Source organism: Equus przewalskii, chromosome 6 (genome assembly GCF_037783145.1).
Source record: "Equus przewalskii isolate Varuska chromosome 6, EquPr2, whole genome shotgun sequence".
In the NCBI taxonomy this organism is placed as follows: domain Eukaryota; kingdom Metazoa; phylum Chordata; class Mammalia; order Perissodactyla; family Equidae; genus Equus; species Equus przewalskii.
This window is the reverse complement of record NC_091836.1, coordinates 34,528,710-34,550,986: the sequence shown is the minus strand read 5'-3', so window position 1 is coordinate 34,550,986 and position 22,277 is coordinate 34,528,710. Positions and strand designations below refer to the sequence as shown.

The 22,277-nt window shown below is 43.0% G+C and overlaps 1 protein-coding gene across 2 annotated transcripts in view; it reads left to right on the top strand.

Moving 5' to 3' along the window:
* Window positions 1-22,023, top strand: part of FEZ1 (fasciculation and elongation protein zeta 1) — a 41,330-nt gene extending 19,307 nt beyond the window's left edge. The window contains exons 4-10 of one of the 2 annotated variants that reach the window (XM_008529344.2): window positions 7,874-7,960; window positions 10,007-10,175; window positions 12,538-12,809; window positions 13,807-13,887; window positions 15,348-15,423; window positions 19,051-19,116; window positions 21,672-22,023. In XM_008529344.2, the coding sequence (XP_008527566.1) occupies window positions 7,874-7,960; window positions 10,007-10,175; window positions 12,538-12,809; window positions 13,807-13,887; window positions 15,348-15,423; window positions 19,051-19,116; window positions 21,672-21,688 (768 nt within the window). In that variant the 3' untranslated portion in view covers window positions 21,689-22,023. The remainder of the gene's footprint in view (window positions 1-7,873; window positions 7,961-10,006; window positions 10,176-12,537; window positions 12,810-13,806; window positions 13,888-15,347; window positions 15,424-19,050; window positions 19,117-21,671) is intronic. The other variant, XM_008529345.2, reaches the window with a different exon arrangement.
* Window positions 22,024-22,277: the final 254 nt, after the last annotated feature.

Below are 22,277 nucleotides of genomic sequence, written 5' to 3'. Positions count from 1 at the left end.
AAATAACTCTCTTAGTCTATTTGGACTGCTATAAAAAAATACCACAGACTAGGTAGCGTGTAAACAACAGAAATGTATTTCTCACAGTTATAGAGCCTGGAAGTCTAAAATCCGGGAACCAGTATGGAGTTCCAAGCCAGAAGACAGCTTGCAGATTTTCAACTTCTGGCTGTGTCCTCACATGGTACATGGGGGCTCAGGAGCTCTGTGCAGCCTCTTCATGAGGGCTCCACCCTCATGACCTAAGCACCTCCAAGGCCACACCTCCTAATACCATCATATTGGGCGTTAAGACTTCAACCTATGAATTTTGGGGAGACACATTCATTTAGACCATAACAATAACATAAGCATCTTAAAACAATAAAATTTCCTTTAAACATTGCTTTAACTAAATCCCGTAATTTAGATATGCTGTGTTTTCATTATCATTCAGTTCAAAATATTTTAAAATCTTCTCTTGTGATTTCTTCTTTGACTCATGGGTTATTTAGAAGTATGCTGCTTAATTTCAAAGTGTTTGGGGATTTTATAGCTGTCATTTTGTCATTGATTTCTAATTTAATTTTGTCAGAGAACACGATCTGTACAAATTCAGTCTTTTGAAATATATTGAGACTGATATATGGCCCAGCATGTTGTGCATCCTAGTGAATGTACTATGTACCATCGAAAAGAATGTGTATCATTCGCTTCGGTGGCCTGGGGTTCACCGGTTCCAATCCCGGGTGTGGACATGGCACCGCTTGTCAAGCCATGCTGTGGCAGGCGTCCCACATATAAAGTAGAGGAAGATGGACACGGATGTTAGCTCAGGGCCAGTCTTCCTCAGCAAAAAGAGGAGGATTGGCAGTAGATGTTAGCTCAGTGCTAATCTTCCTCAAAAAAAGAAAAGAAAAGAAAAGAAAAGAATGTGTATTCTCCACTTGTTGGTTGTAATGTTCTATAAAGGTCAAGTAGATTAAATGGGTTTACAGTATTATTAAATTCTCCTATATCCTAACTGATTTTTTCCCTCAGTTTATTCTATCAATTACTACAAGAGGAGTGTTAAAATCTCCAGTTATTATTGTGGATTTGTCTATTTCTTTCCTTAGTTCTGTTGGTTTCTGTTTTATATATTTCAAAGCTTTGTTATTAGGTGCATACACTTTTTTTTAAAAGATTTTATTTTTTTCCTTTATCTCCCCACAGACCCCCAGTACATAGTTGTATATTCTTAGTTGTGGGTCCTTCTAGTTGTGGCATGTGGGATGCTGCCTCAGCGTGGTTTGATGAGCAGTGTCATGTCTGTGCCCAGGATTCGAACTAATGAAACGCTGGGCCACCTGCAGCAGAGTGCGCGAACTTAACCACTCGGCCATGGGGCCAGCCCCATACACTTTTGTTATTGTTATATCTTCCTAATTAATTGATCATTTTATAATTATGAAATATCCCTCTTTATCTCTGGTAATAGTCTTTGTTTTGAAATGTACTTTATCTGATATGAATTTAGCCACAAGAATTTTCTTATGCATATTGTTGGTTGGTTAGGTATATATTTCGATCCTTTTACTTTTCATCTGTCTGTGTCTTTATATTTAAAGTATGTCTTTTATAGGTAGCATATAGTTGGGTCTTTTATATTCAGTCTGACAATGACTATCTATGCTTTTTTTGTTTATTGTATTTAGTTCATTTGCGTAGCATTTAGTTCATTAACGTTTAATGTAACGTTAATAGTTTGTATTTAGGTGTACCATCTTATATTACTGTTTGTCCCTGTTTTTGTTGTTGTTCTTCTGTTCCACTTTGCCCAACTTCTTTCGAGTTAATTAAATATTTTTTGGTATTCCACTTTATTTCTTCCATTGGATTTTTGGATTTTTAACTATATTTTTAGCTCTTCTTTTTCTTTTTTTCAGTGGCCACTCTAGGGATTGCACTCTGCATTATTGAGTTATCATCGTCTATTTAGGATTAATATTGTGCCACTTCACATACAATCTAAAACATTTTGAACCGTTTGTCTTTTCCCTCCATCCTTTGTGCTATTGTTGTCATATATTTTAGTCAATTCACATTATATACCCCACAACGCAAAGTTATTATTGTTGCTTTAGACAGATAGTTGTCTTTTAAAGAAATCAAGAGAAGAAGAAAAAGAAGATAATTTTTTATATTTACCCACATATTTACCATTTCTGGTATTCTCTGTTCCTTCCTGTAGATCCGGTTTTTCCATCAATTCCTTTCAGGCCAAAAACCTTTCTATAGTATTTCTTGTAGTGTAAGTCCACAGGTGATAGATTCTCTCAGCTTCCATTATTTCATATTTTCCCCCTCCTTCAAGGATCACAGCCTTGCACTGCCTGTGTCCAGCGACGGAAAACAAACGGCTCATAGATTTTGTTCAGATTTGTAGTTGTTCACAGCAGGAGGGGTAGGTCCAGTATAGTTAGTCTGTCATGGCTGAAAGAGGCCATCTCTTCTGTTCTTGCTTTTCAGAATTCCTTTTATTCAAGTGTTGGACTTAAACCAATCTCCTGATTTTTTTCCCCTCCCATTTTCTATCTACTTATTTTGTTTTACTCTCTGGATGATTTTCTCAATCTTATCTTCAGTTCTTCTATTGAAAATCTAAATTTTGCTATCATATTTTTAACTTCTAAGAGCTCTTTCTTGTTTTCTGATTAATTAAAATAAATAGGTCATGTTTCAGGGAAGCACTCTTTTCTGTTGTCCCTTGGAGGGCAGTAATGATAGTCTCTTGGAAGGAGTTCCTTCTGCTTTTAATATTGCTTCTTGTTGCCCTTTTCTGTATATTTGCTTTAGCCTCGTCTTTCATGTTGGGATTGTCCTCAAATGCCTGACAATCCTTGGGCATATTTCACATTTAGGAATGAGGCTAGAAGCCTGAGCTCTTTCTGTGGGTGCAGAACTTGTCTCCTGCTGGGACTCCGCTGTAGAGTGATCATAAGGACCTGGTCATCTTGTTTGGAGACCCCAAATATTGGCACTGCATCCATAGGTCTTTTTTCTTAGGCAGTGTCCCAAAAGGTATTGACCACAAAGTGGAGTCTCCCAATGTCTTGTTTGAGGAGAATAAGCCTGGCTGCCAGTGTCCTTGGAGCCTAGTCAGGGAAGGAGGCTGGGGGCTCTGGTGAGTATGTAGATTTTTACTTAATCCCTCTGTTTTTGGTAAGATCCCTTACCCCTCCTTTCAGGTGGCCTGGTGTCTCTGAGTCCAGGGCCTCCGTAGTTCATCCTTCCTAGAGTGAACTCTCCAGTCCTTTTGATGGTGGGAAGATGGCAGTTACCTTTCTACATGGGAAGGGAGAAGAGATCTCGGGTCTAACTGCTCCTGATGACAAATCCTGACAAATCCCTCTCTTTTCAGCCCCACCTCACACTGCCTCCTGAAATCTCTGATTCCTGAGCCTTTCAACATCTTCAGTGTGGATCCATTTACTTTTGAGAGCTTCCTCCCACAGGGTTTAACTCACTCTAGTCTGCTAGGTCAGCGTCTGCCTTCTGGCGTCTCTTTTGCTGTTGTCTTCTCCCCAGTTTATTTTGTCCCTGGGGATTCTTTTTTGAGCCCTTTGTTCTCACTTTAGTAGGACTTCAGGAGAAAGAGGAGATGAGTGTGTGTGCTCAGTCTCCTATGTACCTTCCTTCTACTATAAAATAACAGAAACAGGAAATCACTTAAAAAATTGTGTTGTGATGTGGATGATACAAGAAAGACTATGTGAAACTCTACTCAGAGGCCTGTCATAGAGGAAAAGGACTTGGCTTTACATTAAAAGCTTGGTGAATAAATAAATGTACATTTATATTTTGGGGTCAAAATAATATTCTTGGGCTATGTATGTATATATATGTGTATGTATTATTGTTATTATTCACAATTCTCCACTTTTATTGGGTTTTTCAATTAATTAACCTATCCTTTTCCTGACTATGATGTAAAAGACAGTCTCTTTTGTCCCTATAACTTTAATTAATAGCACCTGGCAGTTGTCTTGGACAAGGGGAAATGGAAGTCCAGGGCAGTAAGTTACCTCCTTCTGTTTTCCAGGTGGCTTAGCAGCTAAGTGGTCTGTGGAGGTGGGACTGAACACAGGGGGCAATAGTCCTACCTTCAGTCCTCTCCTTTTCATTTGTTCGTTAATTCTTTTAACAAATATCTGTTGGCTGTTTGCTCTTTGCTGTGCCCTGGTGTGTCTCACTGTGGGGATACAGAGGCATTGACTTAACCACACGAATGTTTCCTGGTTGTTCACAGGCGTAAAAGGATATAGTTGCTCTTTCTTGGGCCGGGTACACATCAGTGATTTTTTTTCTTTTTTCTGCTTTGTGACTGGAGGTGAAAATGTATCTTTGTTGTCTTAATTTTGGTCAAGAAGGCAACCAGCCATGTGAAACAATCGTTGGGGTGGGGGGAGTGGAATATTGTGCAGTAGAAATTCCCTTTCCTTTGAATGGAATCATCTGGAATGCTTTAACAAAAGACACTGGTTAATAGTCATTCTTGTACATAAGGACTCGCTGTAATTTTAATTCTCGCTCAGACCACCGTGCAGCAAGATTGAGCAGAGTTAGAGGCTCCGGGGAAGGGTCTCTGCGTTTGTTGTCAAGCTTTCAGCTACCATGTTACAGCCCTAAAGGCACGCCCTTTACCAAAAGCAGGAGGATCCAGGTCTCCGTTTCTCAATTCTGGGAAGAGGTCACGTGAAGAATGATTCTTCTTGGAAGAACTGTAGTTCACTTCAGTAGTATGAAAACAATTTGCAGTTTTAGTCTACAAAGAAATTCAGCCCAAAATGACCGTGTCTGCATTGCTTTTGGCCTTCGCCTTCCCGTTTTTACAGCCTTCCCATTGCCACACAAGAGGCTAATAGAACTCCCTGTGGCAATTTCTATGCTATGTCATATATTAGGAATAAGAGATCCACATATTCTTCCATATACAATAAGTTTATGTGTGTGTGTCTTTATATATATGTGTGTATATCCATATATATGTCAATATACACATACACATATGCATGTACTCTTATCCATATACGTAAGTGCTGTCATTTTTCAAAAATCTTTCTCTTTTTCCCTGTTAGTTCACTTCCAACTTTCCACTCTCTGCACAAGATATTATCCTGGCAATGAAGTGAAGGTAGGGAGTCTATAAATGACATTTGTAAGGAGAGAGGGCTTGTCGAGGAGTCACAGAAGCTATTGGAGAAGAACAGAGTCTGGTAGGATTGAGAGAAAATGTGGGACCAGCCTAGAGAGTGAAGAAGGATGAGAGAAGCAGAACCAAAAGCTAGAAAAGGAGGAGAAAAGACAGAGCCAGGGTGGATGTGATGAAAGCAGAGTAGGGAATAATGCACCTGAAGAAGAGGAGAGGAGTCAGGGCTTTCTGGGGAATACTTTGTGTATGCTTCTCCTTTTATTTTATTTTTTAGCGGCAGACTTCTGAGATCTGAGAAAATATGGGGTAGGTTAGCTCGCACAATACTAGGAGCTCGCAGTAACTTTCACAAGCTCATGACTGACTCTCAGATCTCTTTTCCCGAGCCTGACAAATCGGATCTGTAGGCTTTGTGCCAGAGACACAGAGGCAGGAGGGGAGAGAAAGCTCTAAGAGTCCTTCCTGCCATTTCCCGCGTTCACGAATGTTTGAACAGCAAGGAGGATCTTCCCTAACGCTCCCTCCCTACCTTCAGCCTGCCATTCAGAGGAGGGACCTTGGGTAGGGAGACGGTGTAGTTGAAAGATGCAATATTAACAGTCAGTGAGGTAAACCTGCTAAGATTGGCCACATTTCAGAAAATGTAAATGTGTCACTTTAAAAATAGACTTCCTGTCCAAAAAATATTCTGGTTATAAGCTAACGCTTGCTGTCAGATGCTTATAAAAAATAATTCAGGGGCCGGCCCCATGGCCAAGTGGTTAAGTTTGGGCACTCCGCTTTGGTGGCCCAGGGTTTCGCTGGTTCGTTCGGATCCAGGCACGGACATGGCACCGCTCATCAAGCCAGGCTGAGGTGGCGTCCCACATAGCATAGTTGAGAGGCACTCACAACTAGAATATACAACTATGTACTGGGGAGTTTGGGGGAGAAGAAGAAGGAAAAAAAGAAAAAAAATAATTCAAACAGAAAACAAAAAACTTCTTTCCCAATATGAGCCAAACTTCTACCACAAGACTTTCTGGCCCTAAGAAAGTTCTGCTGGGGCTGGCCCCGTGGCCGAGTGGTTAAGTTCGCACGCTCCGCTGCAGGTGGCCCAGTGTTTCGTTGGTTCGAATCCTGGGCGCGGACATGGCACTGCTCATCAAACCACACTGAGGCAGCATCCCACATGCCACAACTAGAAGGACCCACAACGAAGAATATACAACTATGTACCGGGGGGCTTTGGGGAGAAAAAGGAAAAAAAAAATCTTTAAAAAAACAAAACAAAACAAAACAAAAAACTGCATATGATTGAAATTAAAAAAAAAAAAAAAAAAGGTCTGCCATGTGAGTATAGTTGTGAACCACCTGTGGCTCCAGGAGTTTCATTCTGCACAGGGAAGCTGCAGAAAGCAGGTATTACCATAGCTTGTAGACGTGGCAGAGACTCAAGCATATGAGTTCAACAGCAGAAATAGATGTCACCATCTGGCACACAGGCCTCTCAAATGATCCAGTTGTCTCCCTGTCCTACACCTTATCCAGGCTGAGTGCAGATGGCATTTAAGATATATTTGATTAATTTTTTTATGACATAGTCCTGGTTTTAAGCAAACGTAGATAGAAGGTCATCATGTGTTTTGTTAGGGGTGTCTGCCAAGGCGGAGCTCGAAGAAAAGAGGAGAAATTTCTGAGGCTAGACTACCTCTGACGTGATTGCTTGGATTGGAACTGGGGTGCTTCCTATTAGAACAAGACAAAGGTAACCCCCAGGAGAAGGCAGATGAACATGCAAGCTATTGGTGAGCAAGGGAAATGGATTCCTGGATGAGAGGTGTCTTTGCAGAAAGATTTCCTGGGGCACTTCCTGTCAGCTCCTGTATGACTTTCAAATCAGACTTCTGGACATAGACAGCTTTTTAGGTGGTTTAGTGGTTTATCTTGTGCAGAATTTGAACATAAATGCCAGACTGTGGCCATTTGTGATACAGCCAATAAAGCCAGATTTTCTGTGAATACCTCGTTGGACTTTAACACCTAGAATCTTGATGGTTGTGAATTTTTAGAATCTTACTTGGGATTATGGAATTTTGGAGACGCCGTGCAAATGATTTGACTTTTGTTGTTGTTGTTTAGCTTGTCCATTAGTTTATGGTCAGGTTATTCTGTGGCAGGTCCCATGTAGATTCATTACCTCCTTCATCAGCTATGACGCCACGCCTAGATTCCAATAACAGGATGGCATTTCATCAGGTTTTAAAAGCATGACTATTTGGACTGGAACAATCCTCTCTTAAAATGCCTAATAAAGTAAAATCTGGGAGCAAACCCCCTGATTGAAACTGCCTATATAAATAAGGAGTGCCTTTGTTGCAGGAGTTGGTTACAGTATTACTCACCCTGAGAAGGTTCCTTGTTCACACAAGGATGACCTGTCTGTGGGTGAAAGAACGGTGCTGCTCCCTTTGAATCAGAATGGTGCTGGCCACTCATGCCTCATTGCCCTCTTCTGACCAAGCTTAGCTCGGTGTGGCATGCCGTGTGGAAGGTGTATGTTTGCAGTAGGATGAAACTCTGGACACCTCTTATGATTCCCCCTTTACACAATGGCTGAGCGGAGTGGCCTCTCAGTCAGGGTCCTCTATTCTAGAGACTAGAGAGAGCCCTAGTTCTGCTGATGGTCAATCAGAATTCCGTCCCCCGCCCCTCCTTCAGATCCATGAGAAAGAAGAGGAAGAGTTCAATGAGAAGAGTGAACGTGATTCTGGTATCAATGAGGAGCCTCTACTCACAGCAGAGCAGGTACGGATTTCTCTCTCAGTTCTTGGGACTTTTTGTTGTTTTGATAGAGAAAAAGTTTGAGTACATACTTGCCGCATACATTTAAGGCAGAAGAAAAATGTATGGTCTTGTGGTGGCTGTGTTGATGACTTGTAGTGTCTTGATAAGGAATTTCATTTCTCTTTATACCTCAGTTTACCTACCTGCAGTAAATAGGAACGTAAGTCCTGACACTCGGCTTGGGTGGGGTCTGTGTTTGATAACTGCCAGAGAGAGGCCCCGTGTTTACCAGCTTCACTTCTGTGGAGACTCTTATTGCAATTCATTGTATTCAGAGTCAAGACACTTAAACAAGGGTCCCAAACACCTGTTCTTGCAAAAATAGAAGTGGCAGATGAAGCTTTTTTGTAATGGATATTTTCTCATATTTCATAGAACACTGAAAATGTTGATTCTTTCAAAAGGAGTCTTAGAGACACTTGTGTCTTTGTAAAAAAAAAAGATATAGTGCTTCACACTTGATTGAGTTAGTTATATTTTGGTTTAAATAATTTATTAGTTGGGGAGAATAATCTTGGGTCTCTGGATTCCTTATTCAACCCTGTAGTTAGCAGATACTTATGGGTGCTTGTTTTGAGCAGGCACCATACAAGTTTTTTCACAAAGTAGTTCTGAAAAAGCTCCACCAGGAGACTTCAGTGCCAGAAAGTGCTTTTCAGTAAAAGGAACTCTTTCATATCTGTGCTCAAAAGGTAGGATATAAACAGGTAAGGATCAAGAGATCGAAGGGAACCAGATAAAAAAGAATAGGGGCTAATAGTTATTCTTGTGAATTTTAGGGGAAATACAATTCAATGATACAAATTCAATGATAACTACAGTCATGCACTGCATAACTACGTTTCAGTTAACAATGGATTGCCTATACGATGGTGGCCCCATGAGGTTAGTACCATATGGCCTAGGTGTGTAGTAGGCTATCCCATCTAGGTTTGTGTAAGTGCACTCTGTGATGTTCACACAATGACGAAATCGTCTAAAGACGCATTTCTCAGAATGTATCCCTGTCATTAAGCCGATGCCTGACTGTACTCTGAGAGAAAGAAATGCAGTCATAAAATTCTAAAGGGGGGGTGTCATTTGGTTGCATGCTGTAAATGGCTTCAGTAGTCAAGCAGTAAGCATCGTCTAAATTTGTGAGCTGAGAGGAGAGGGAGGGGACCCTAGTCCCCTTATCTTGGGTCCAGCCTAACATGAAACCCACTTCAAAGGGCATAGTCCAGTGGCCTTGGAGCCTGAGTCCATCACAGCATCGAGAACAGACAGACGTATAAATGCACTGTTGTGACCAGACTCACATGGGGACCCCTTTTAGGAGCAGCCTTTGCTTTGTCCAGTTTCTTTATGAGGAGACAATTGATGTACAAGGTAGTTCACCCTTGTGCCTTTCAGCAGTTATCTAATTTGACTCTTCTAGGAGTGTCCGCTATCAAGGGTCTAGATGACAGCCGCATTTCTTATCAATCCTCTGCTCTCCCGACCTTACCTATCCTTTTCTTATTTTACCATCTTGCTGCTGGGCAGCTTTAGTTCCTGTCCAGGTGAATTCTGGAGAAATAGCTGTTTTCCTCTATGTTAAAAAAGCCTCCTCATTTTCGGTTGTTCTAGGAACACTTTGTTTTTTCTGGTCATAAGCGTTGTAACAATTAATGGATTGGGTTTCGTGTTAAAGTAGAGTGGATAAAATATTTTCCCACTAAGAAATAAAGTGCTCAGCAAATTGAAGTAAATGTTCCCTTCCAGGCAGCTCTGCCTCGTTTCCTGAAAGAGTATTTATTTCCAATAAAGCACTCATCTAAGTGGTGTTCTTGGAAGAGGTTTCCATTAAAGAGTGCTTTACATTACCACAGGAGTGTGTGTAAGCCCTTGGTCAGATCTAGTTTTACTATTATTCAATATTTATGAAGTAACAATGTTGCTTTAGGAATTTCACAGACAGCAAATTAGAAACATACCTAACTGATGAAAATTCAACAGCGCGGGCACTGTCTTGTGTACCTTCTTCAGGTAATTGAGGAGATTGAGGAAATGATGCAGAACTCCCCAGACCCTGAGGAGGAGGAGGAGGCTCTGGAGGAGGAGGATGGGGGAGAGACCTCCTCCCAGGCAGACTCTGTCCTCCTGCAGGAGATGCAGGCCTTGACCCAGACCTTCAACAACAACTGGTCCTATGAAGGTGAGGGCCCTGGGGGGCGGGCTTGCCGAGGACGAACGCCTCCTCTGTGCCAGGCACTGGGCACTTGCTTCAAACGTAGCTAACAACCTCGAATTGAAGGAGTTGGTACCACCTTTCTCACTGGGCCTCAGGAGAGAAGTCAGCATTTTATGGGGGGAGGAAAGGCAACAGAGCAAAATTAAACTGGTAAAACTATCCAAAGAACAAGAGTAAAGCACAATAAGAAGTCTGGAGCCACTTTTCAAAATGATAGAATCAAACAAAACAACCTGTAAAAGGTAAAGATAATAACTCATTTTTGGAGAGATTTCTATTGCCAGGCCTGTTCTAAAACTTTACGTGCATAATCTCATTTCATCCCCACACCCACCTCATTAGGATTGAGCTGACAGTATTCTGAGAGATTAAGTGACTTGTTCAAGGCCACCGTTGGGAAAATATAATTAAAAAGAAAATCTCCTCCCCACCCAGAAAATCTCTCCACGGAAGAGAGGAGAAAGAAAAGAATTTTATTACTGAATAAGCATTAAGCCAGAATGTGACACACATTCCAGACAACCTGCTAAAAGGATTGCAAAACCAGAAAGAAATCTCAGTCTTGTCTGTAGCTAAGTGGATATACCCATTACATTAAGTAGGTTTTGCGATTTGGAGTTGTGACAAGTTAGGTCCTTGTTATCTTCTTTGATGATATTACTTTTCAAAGCAGCAACTCCCTGGTCCTTGAGGAAACATTCCAGAGTCCTGAGACTGGCAAGAGGCTTATTTAGCCTTTGAAATGATTGACATACATTTGAAAAGGACAGAGAAAAAAGTTCTGAAAGAAAAGGGAGGTGAGAGAGAGGGAAAGCCTCTTCCCTTACTTTTAACAGGGAGAATCAAGTCTCTTGTTTTTAATTTATATTTGTGCTTATACCACAGACAAGTCGTAAGGGGTGGAGCCAAAATTTGAAGCCAGGGGGGTTGACTCAGAGTCCGCACTCTTAATCTCTGTGTCGTATTAACTCTCTGACACAGGTTTGTACTAATGATGATCATGCAAAGAAAGAGGTGGATGAAGCTTGAAATGAAAAGATGTAACTAACACAGCAAAGGCAAAACTGAGTATAAAATTCATCAATCCATAGGGATAATGATGCCCATGCTGCAGGAGGGGCCATGGCAATACATCCGCATGGGGGGTGAAGGGCACTTAGAAACAACGGAGAGAGAAGGAAGGCTGATCATGGCATAAATGTCCAGCACGGGTTAGAATAGTGGTAAAAATGGAGGCGCCATCTGAAGACCTGCGTCCTGCAAGTAAAACCCTGTGGCTCTCAGCAGCAGAGGCAGGGCGACGGCCAGAGAAGGAATCTGGGGAGGGACGGGCAGATTTGGCCGTGTGCCGCATTCACAGCCGCCCCAATCGGGCCATTCTCAGCCACACAAAGGTCCCAAACATAGAAGCGTTCAGCAAACGACTTGTGAAAACAGCTGAAATGCAGAGTGAAATGGCAAAAACAGAAGGAGGAGGGCTGCTCCAAAGAGCAAAATAAAGGAAAGTCGAACCAAGTCAGCAAATATCCAGGCAAAGCAGAAAGGAAAAGGAAACGGAAAATGGATTCTGAGGCAGAAACAAAAGATGCCGTTAGAAAGGGACAAAATCAAAAAGATGCCCTCACATCTATTTTAAATGAAGAAGTCTTAGGAGACAGAACTTAAAGTAAAGTTATCTCTATCCGTTATCTCAGGTTCCCTTTCCTGTTCCCTGGCAGTAGCAGACCACTCTGTGCCAGCTAGCCAGCATCAATTTCAATGCATGTGGCCAGTCTTCTGCACGTTTCATATATTTTTGAATACGTGCACTGGCACATGGACCATAGATGTAAAGAAGGCCTCGCATTGCTCTGCTTGTCTTGCTGTCAGCTGTGTCTTGATCACTTCTTGGGAATAAACACCACCTCTTTATTGTTCTTCAGCACAAATGCCCAAAACCTCCTCTTAATGTTTTTTCCCCTCTGATTCTTGACCCATTTCACGTGGGGAATATCATAGAGACAGAAGAAAAATAGGAGGAAAGAACAAGGATCAAAAAGCATGTGTCCATCCACACCCATTTTTGTGGACAGAGTCCACAGGCTTCCTTCGGGGCTGTTTCTTCTTCCTTGTTTCCAGAGTGTGGTGTTCTCTTCTGCAGACCATATACTGGCCCTCCCTTCCTGGCATGCCCCTAAATTGTGAAGGTCTTTCCTGCCCCTTTAAGGAGTTGGAAGGGGTCTCCTTCGAAGGGGCAGTCCCATCACAAGTGGCAGCAGGACCGGGAGCCTCTCCAGTGGGCTCTGGCTGGGATGCAGGTGTCACCTTCGGATGTCTTCCCCTGCAGGACTGAGGCACATGTCTGGGTCTGAGCTGACCGAGCTGCTGGACCAGGTGGAGGGTGCCATCCGAGACTTCTCGGAGGAGCTGGTGCAACAGCTGGCCCGCCGGGACGAGCTGGAGTTTGAGAAGGAAGTGAAGAACTCCTTCATCACAGTGCTTATTGAGGTTCAGAACAAGCAGAAGGAGCAGCGAGAACTGATGAAAAAGAGGCGGAAAGAGAAAGGGCTGAGTCTGCAGAGCAGCCGAATAGAGAAAGGAAACCAGATGCCTCTCAAGGTATGTGAACAACCCAGCTGGAAGACACGGCGCGTCCAACAGCAAACCCTCGCCATTTCAGGTCCCCATACCAATCCTGCAGTGGACTCATAAACAGACCTGCACTGGGCAGTGAGTGTGAGCAGGACGCTGTGGCAGACAGTGGGGCCATAAAGAGGGAGAAGATACCGCCTGTCCCCTCTTCTTCCCCAGAGGACTCACAGTCTAACTGGGAGAGACAGGATGTACACATTAGAAAATAATTGAATATGGCGCGTGTTCTCTTAGGCAAGACCGTAGGAAGTGGAGTGAAGGCACTTAGCACCGAGACGCGTTGTCTCTTTGGACTCTGCGTCAGAATCCCTGCTCCTGGCATAGTTGAGAGTCCTGACTTGACTCTTTAGCGTGCAGGTAGGATGTTTCAGGATTGAAAGTTATCAAATGCCTTGTGATTATATTGACAGAATTCTTCAAACCAGTGGTTCTTAATCAGGGAAGCTCAGCAGAATTGTCTAAAGAGCTTTTTCAGAATACCTTTGTCTGGGCTCTGTCCCAGACCTACTGAATTGGGCGTAGGCATGGGCATTTTGAAAAAAGCTTCCCAGACAAGGACAGTTGCTTTACATCTGCCCTCCCCGTGGCTGGACATTTTGTCTTCTTCCCTAAGATATTGCATCATCAGCTGCCCAGGTTTTACTGTGGTGCTATTTACACAGTGGAGGCTGCAATGAGGAAACCTGGGGAAGTGCAGGGGTGTCTTGTTGCCCTGAGGGACTTTCTAAGATAAGTCTTTGAGACTCTGCTGTTTATTCTTCCTAAGCTCGGGCTGAAATTTTGGCCTGTCTCTTAGCCCAGGTCTTACAATTTACTTTTCGGTCACAGAGCCGCGGGGCAGTTATCGGGGACAGTGTGGCAGCTCATGGGTCGGGTACTTTAGGGAGGACACAGAAGTCCCTGGGGGTGATGAATATGGCGCAGGAAGTGTTTGCTCTCCTTGAGTCCCTCTCTGCTCCCTCAGCGCTTCAGCATGGAAGGCATCTCCAACATTCTGCAGAGCGGCATCCGCCAGACTTTCGGCTCCTCAGGAACTGACAAACAGGTACGAGCAGTCTTCCTGCCCCCAGCTTTCCTCCTGGTCTCTTGCAACTTGGCCTCCCCAACAAATGCGGCATGGTGATTCACTAGAATTATCCCACCCCTCGGCAAGGCAGGGGAGGGGTCCTAACATTTTCTTCTACTCTTAAGGAGGAACAGAAAGTGTCTTTTTAAAGGTGAACAGTTTTTTGAGCTCCAGTATCCTAGGACCTGGATAAAATTAAAACTCAACACTGCTTGTAGACTTATGAGTTAAGTTGTTTTAAGAACAAAATGCATTAAAAGTGGGATCCATTTCAAGATGGATCCCATCCAAGAGGTTGATTAACTATCACATTGGATCTCCAGCTGAACCAGTCCCAAGACTGCTTCTCTGCTGCCCCACTCTGACCATAACCCACGCAGTGGCATCTCCTGGTTGGTTCCCTTTAGTCAGTTAGTTGCCTGAGAAGTAGTTTGCATTTCTAGTTATTAAGACAGTGTTCAAAACTTATATTGAGTACCCATCTGTGCTAAGCTCTGTTGCTAGGCCCTCAGGAACAAAGCTGAGTAAGTCCTGGTCCCTGCGCCCCTGAAGTGGATAATCTGATAGAGATGGCCGGGGCGAAAATAGACAAGTTTGAGATGGTGGAATAAGTGCGCGTACACCGTATATGTGTTTTCGACATATCTGTGGCTGAATCCTAGTGTTAGGATTCTAGGACTGCAGCGTGGGAAGAGATTTTAGGAACCTCTAACCCAGTCCCTTCGTTTCACAGCAGTGAGAACTAAGGCCCAGAGAGATGAGGCATTTTCCCGAGGCCACACTGCAGGTGGCAGAGCCAAGACTGAAATACAGGCCTCCTGACTTTTGGTCTAGAGTTCTTCTCACTCACTGCCCCAGGCTCCCTTAGAACCCTTCAAGGTCTTTCTGGCCCTTGTTCTTTGCTCTCCACTGGGCCCCGAAGATGATTTTGTTGTAGGAGCACCTCATATCCAGCAGAGGAAGCAAACCCAACATCCAAGACCGAGGGCCAGGTTGAGGTTCTCTCTCTAGCCTGTCATTTTTGACAAAAGAGAAACCATTCATTCTCAAATTGCTCTGCAAAGGATAAGAAAATATAATACTCCTACACCCCCCACCCCCCCAAATGTTCTTTGCTCTAATCCCGTAGGAAAAGCTCACCAGGATTCCTAAAGAAACAAAAAGTTTCTAGTGTCAGGAGAATGTAGAAGTTGGAATGGAGGGAAATTTTTCTTGGCTAGTAGGGTGAAGTCTTAGTTTTAAAGAGACATTCCCCAAAGATGCGAAAAAGGTCCTGAAACAGTGGTATGCAAATTATCACGGGTGTTGTCGAGAATGTTAATCGAGGGAGCCTGTTTGTTTGAGAAAAACACAATGATGTGCTAATTGTCAACTATATCTTATGCCCAGAGGGACTGTATCTTATGTCTCAAGCCCTGCCCACCATGTTTGTCTTGTAGTATCTGAACACAGTCATCCCTTATGAGAAGAAGGCCTCCCCTCCGTCAGTGGAAGATCTCCAGATGCTGACAAACAGTGAGTTCCTCTCCTCAGCGAGATCAGCTGCTTTATTTTGCTCTCTCCCTCCCTGTGACCTGCACCCCTGGTGCCTCAGGCTTGAGGTGTCCTGAGAACAGTTTCGGATGGGTCAAAATATGCTCCGTATCATTGCATTGTATCCCCCTGCGCAGGGGTAAAATTAAAGTGCTCTGTAGTGATACCCAGAGCTGTCTTGCCTTTTCCCTGTTCCTGAAGGGAAGAGACTTGCCAGAGCAAAATGAGTTGATGACAGAGGTTGGGAGTGGGTAGGGGGCAGTAGTGGTGTGCAGGGGCCTCTTGTGGTTCACCCAGCAGTTCTGAGGCTCTGCATTCTCTATCTTGCCCGTTCTGCCCTCTGCAACCTGAGGTCGCCTGGCCCAAACTTGTGCCCCGAAGGAGGGAGCTCAGTCTGTGGGACTGGCTGTAGTTTTAATGAGAAGTAAGGTTTCTTGGGTTGGGTGAGGCTGATTGGAAAGAATGGAGTCTGGTTTTCCTTTCAGGAAATGACTGCCTCCTCTCCTCCACTTTGGCTCTATGGTCAAATAATATTAATAAACATTCTGAGCTATGGGAGAAAACAGTGTGTGATAAAGAGCCTTTTGTAGGCAAAATCTCTTTATATACATCAAACACTACAACCCCCAAAGGGCCAGGGGCACGTGGTGTTAGCCATCAGTGTCAGCTTGATTCTTTTAGGAAGAGAAAAATCCTCGGCTGAGATGTGGTGACAGCTCAGTGAATCATGAGAATGTCCATCTCCCTGGCAACCGTGCACTGCATTGAGTGACATCCTAAGCAGGCTGCCCAGCCCACTGCAGCATTGCCTCGGGGGGAATGGGCCAGCCGCAGGGCTGTGTGATACCCCAGGGGATGGGTAGAGGAGCTTTGTCTGTTCATCGAGGAAGATAGGTACCTGCTGGGCCCCGGTGCTAAAGGTGACCAAATGTTTTCATTTTTATCAATTTGCAGGACTAAAGTAGGAGGTTCTGGTAAACGGAAATCCTGCCTGCCTCAACAGATACTGTGTCCTTGAGAATCTGGGATTTTAAATTCAAAGTACATTGGCTTCCTCTTAACTCATTTTAAACTCCTTTATTTGCATGAACATGCACTAAGATTTTTTTAAAGGGAGCGGATAGAAATGAACTGACATTTATAGGTGTTTGTGTTTTCACAAGGAGTAAGCATTTGGAAAATAATTTGGACAAATTATGAAGGTTGATATATGTAAAGTACTCTATCATGGTCTTCAAAAGAAGAAAGAGCTATAAATTTACTACAGATACCCATTCAGGAATTCAGTGTGAAATCCTTTCATTTTAATTAAGAAACAGTGGCTTTGTTTACATTTTTCAAGTTAGTTTAAAAAATTATAGTTAGAGCTTATCCAGCATTTAGAATACTTTGGAAATATAGAAAAGTGAACAAAGGAAGATAAATAATTCATTGTGCCCTCCGCTGTGGTTACTATTTAGCTGTTTTTAAGCCATAATATTTTATGTCTTTTCCATATAGTTGGGATTATACTGGCTATAAAATTTTGTATCATGATTTTAGTCACATCAGTTAACATTTGGTTAACATTCTTTTTATGGCTCTCTCTTCTATCGTGTGGATATACCATATTCCAATATTTTATACCCTTTAAAATAAAAAGCTACCATCTTTCCTGAATGTGAATTCTCCTGTGGCTTATGAAAGCTCTGTTCTTTTGGCAAATCTTTGTATGGATTTGTGAACAACGTCTCCTCTTTGCCCTACTCCTGAATCAAGGACGTAGGCCAAAGACCAGCTCTTGGGACCAGATAATTCATATGAATTTTGGACTTTGGAGATCAACTTAGATACATATTGACTGAGTACAGTTATTGTGTTTTTACGGCCATCTTCTTGGTGCGGCATTTAATCTGCTCATCATGTTCAGTTGCAAAGTATTTCCAGCCTATTAATTTGAGAAGAATGCATGTCTAAAAATACAGAAGAAATAAAACAAAAGAAATCAACCCCTGGAGGGCCTCAGGTTCAGGCTCTTTCTTTTTCTGAACCTGGCCACTGACTCATGCCCCCCGTCAGGCTCTGCTCTTCACCTGCTGCTGATTTTTGGAATCAAGTTTCATTACCCTGACTTGAAACTAGGCAGGGTAATCAATGGAGAGCAAGGACGTGGACACAGATTGGGGATCAGTCCATTGTCGCGATTGCCTCCGGACCCTAGCTATTAGTGCCAGCTGATCTTCGTTTTCTCTGCTTGCAAAAGTAATACATGCTAATTTAAAAAGACAGACAGTGTAGAAGTCTAATGTAGAAAGGAACATTGCCTGTGGTCTCACACTCAGAGATAACCACTTTTAACAGTTTCATGCACATTCTTCCAGATTTTCTATGAATATTAGAGTTTATTTATTCATTTAAAAGTTAATACATAATGTTCAGCCTCTTTCTTTACTAATAAGTATGTCTTGTACCCATAGATGTCTCTCATTTTTCATAAAGTCCTATAAGATCACATGGAATACATAGAGCATAGTTTATTTAGGAATTTATGGATGAAGAAACTTATTGGAGGACTCCCCCATCCCTCGTTTTTTGATATTATAAACAAAGTCTGGTGACTTTCTGGAAGGATTTTCTAGAAAGCTGACTTCCACAATGTGAAGTACGAATATGAAAAGGTGCTACCTACTCTGATGACAGGAAAAGCTACTTTAGAGACTTTTATAAAAAGCCTTTAGGCTTTAATAACTTCCCTATTGTTCGCTTCGTGCGTAGATCATGAACTGTTTCAACAAGTCGTCTGTAAGCTCCTTGAGAGTCCATAATTCTTTTGCATCTCCACAAATTCTAGCACTGTCCCGGGCATAAAATAGAAAATAAATATCTGTTAAATTCAGTTCCTTTGTTATTAATAAATTAGAGGTGAGAGATTTTTCTAATAGTATCTGTTTATATGAATAGAATTTTCTGTTTTGCTGCTGAGGAAGATTCACTCTGAGCTAACATCTGTTGCCAATCTTCCTCTTTTTTGCTTGAGGAAGAGTCGCCCTGAGCTAACATCTATGCCAGTCTTCCTCTATTTTGTATGTGGGTCACTGCCACAGCGTGGCCACCCACAAGTGATGTGTAGGTCTGCACCTGGGAACCGAACCCAGGCCACTGAAGCAGAGCACACTGAACTTAACCACTAGGCCACAGGAGTGGCTTCTGAATAGAGTGTTTTTAAGACAGTTTATTGGTGATTGAATAACATGATGACTATTATGCTTAACATTTAGATTGCATCTGAAAGCTGATTCTTTTTTTAAATTATTTATTTTTATGATTATTAAATATATATACTTGGGAGATGATGCGGAAATTATGGATGAGGAAAAAAAGTAAAAGATACAAGAAAAAGAGAAAATAAAGTCACCAATAGGCCACTCTGACCTTGATGTGTTCTCCTCTGTCAGCATGTTGAATGTTGACTCTTGACAGAAGCTTCTAGACTTTTCTCAATACTCAACGAATATCTAGTTTCCTTGAATCCTTTCTCACTCACTTTGGGTTGGTGGGTTGTCTGGTCCTAGAATTGAGCTTTATGCCTTGATGGCACCTTGGCTCATCTCTCTCTCTCTCCTTCTCCAGTTCTCTTTGCCATGAAGGAGGACAATGAGAAGGTGCCCACTTTGCTAACAGACTACATTTTAAAAGGTAAGAGCTGCCCCAGGCCCCTGGGGCCCCTTATCCTAGGACTCCTGTGGAAGGTGAGGAACTGACTCTCCAGCCTTCCTGGGGCATCCATGCCAGACCAGACCAGACCAGACCAGACCGGGCAGCGCCAGGGAAATCAAGTGGACAATTGTGAGGCCCTCGCAGGAGTGGGTTTTGCCTTTGGACGTTGCTAGGAGGCCTGGGAAGGAGATTCCATCAGCCCCTAGTCACCAGAGTGACTCCACGTGAAGAGCAGCCAAACCAACAAAAGACTTATTGTGCAAGTTCTGTGGAGTTTGAGCTATTTAGTTAGGAAGAACAAAGCCTGAGGATACTTTCAATAGTTTTCAGCTGCTCGCAAGGCAACAAACTACGGTCATGATTAGCTACATCATTTCATAACTTTTTTTTTGTTTTATCTTTTGTTATGGAAACTTTTAACATATATAAAAGTAGAGCAAATGGTATAATGAACTCTCATATACTTAACCTCCTGCTTCAACAATTATTAACTCATGGCCAATCTTTTTCATTCATACCCCTGCCCAACTTCTCCCCTCCATATTATTTTGAAGCAGATTCCAATCATCATTTTTTTCACCCATGAATATTTCAGTGTATATTTCTAAAACATAAGGACTCCTAAAAATAATACATAACCACAATATCATTATCACAACTAGAAAAGTAAAAAATTTCTTGATGTCATTGACTATCCAATCAGCATTCAGATTTCCCTGTAAATTTTTTTTTCAGTTTATTTGTTTGAATCAGGATCCAGTGGAGGTCTGTCCATTGCAGTTGGATATGTTTCTTGAGTCTCTCTTAATATACGTAGGTTCACCTTTCCTTCCTCTCTCATTCCTTGAAATTTATTTCTTGGAGAAATCAGGTTGTTTGCCCCTGTTGCTTTTGCTAGCTGGTTGTGTCCCCATGGTTTAATTTAATATGTTCTTCCATCTTCTGTATTTCCTCTTAACTGGGAGAGCAAGAGGCTTGATCAGATTCAGCCTCAAATTTTTTTTTTTTTTTTTTAAGGATTGGCACCTGGACTTACAACTGATGCCAATCTGTTTTTTTTTTTCTTTCTGCTTTATCTCCCCAAACTCCCCCTGTACACAGTTATATATCTTAGTTGCAGGTCCTTCTAGTTGTGGGATGTGGGACGCCACCTCAACGTAGCCTGATGAGTGGTGCCATGTCCGCGCCCAGGATCCGAACCCTGGGCCGCCGCAGCGGAGAGCGCGAACTTAACCACTTGGCCATGGAGCAGGCCCCACAGCCTGAAATTTCTTAAGCATTATATTATCAGTGGTTGTAAACTTCCATTAAGAGACACATACTCTCTGCTTGTCTTTCTTTTTGTGATGTTAATCTTTATTAGGCTGCTTAGGCTGCTAAAACAAAGTATCACTGGGTAGCTTAGACAACAGAAATTTGTTTTCTCAGCATTCTAGAGGCTGGGAAGTCCATGATGAAGAAACTGGCAAATTTGGTTTCTAGGAGGGATCTCTTCTTGGCTTTAAACAGCCACTTCTCACTATGTCCTTACACGGCCTTTCTTCCGTGTGTGTGTGTGTGTGTGTGTGTGTGTGTGTGTGTGTGTGTGTGTGAGGAGCGAGAGCACAAGAGCTCTCTGGTGTCTCTTCTTAAAAGGACACTAATCCTATCAGATCAGAGCCCCACCCTTGTGACCTCATCTAATGTTACTTCCTTAGAGGCTCCATCTCCAAATATGGCTGCCCTGGGGGTTAGGCTTCAACACAGGAATTTTGGGGAGACACCAACATTCAGTCCATAACACCATCCCTCGATGATTATTCATTTTAGACCCCTTATCTCATTAGGTTTTTTGCTCCAGGCGCACACACAACTTTGGGTACAGTTTCAGAGGCTTGGGACCTCAGTTAAGAACCTCTGAGCTATATTGTTTCCGTAAGGATCAGAGAGATTAATCTTAAATGTCTGCAGGAGGAATTTAGGCTAAACATTGGGAAGAAATTCTGACTCTTACAGGTTTTAAAAGAGCAGAAAATTTCTCAAAGGAGCTTGTCAAAGGAAGTTTGTAGAAAGGGGTTCTGTAAGCCTGGGAGCCTGAGGGCTCGACTTTACCCCTTGTGATCCACTGAAATGTCAGGAAATTTATAAAACTAGTTAACATTTACTGAGCACTTTCAACTTGCCTCTGAACACCTTGTGGGGTAGGCAGAGGCACAATCTATTGTGTACATGAAGAAATGGGCACAGACTGGTTGAGTCATTGCCCTAAGGTCTTAGAATTAGGAACGGCTGGATCTAGGATTTGAACCCAGGCAGACGGGCACCAGAAACCATGCACTTGATTGCTACACCAAACAACCACCTATCATTGGCTCTTCCTTCTTCTGGAAGGAAGACACGTGATTGCAATTATTCCCTGGTTCTAAAGGGGCAATTCTCTGCTGAGGACACTGGCGAGAAGCTGTCATGACCGCTCTCAGCCAGGGCTGCTCTGGGCTGGCAGGTCCTGACCCCCACTGTGCATTGACCTCTCTTATCTCCTCTTCTCTTTTCAGTACTCTGTCCTACCTAACCTTGCCCTTGGGAGCAGCCTTGCTGTGGAGGTCACTGAGCAAGAGTCATTCCATCACAGGGACTGCATGGCACCACGTAACCTCCAACGTGTATTTAAACGTGTATAGCTTAACCTGGATTAAACGTGAGCAAACACGCGGGGCCCTTTGCTGTTGGCTTCTAGTCCTAGTAATCATTGGATGCATGACCGAGGGGCAGGACTGGTGACATTGCCTCCTCTCCACTCATGTCGGAGGAAGGCAGATGCTCTCACCACTCATGTAGTCTGGCTCCAGCCCTCAAAAACAGCTTACATTCTAAGACTAATTTTGAAATAAACCTTCATTTAATTAATATTCTTCATGTGCTTTGGAGTGTGGTGTTCATTGGCCCTCTGTTCTAAACCCTTTAGAGAAAGGATGTGTAGCTGCCTTCACATGGTGTTCAGGGGCCTGGGGCAGTCAGCCTGGTGTTTAGGGGCCAGGAGCATGCCCTGTTGTGGGTCGTGGTGGGGCTGCACGTGGTACAGACGGAAAGGGGAGGCCTTCCACAGACTCCTAAGATCTTGCTGCTTGGCACCATTAAAGGGAGCTGCACAACGTGTTGTA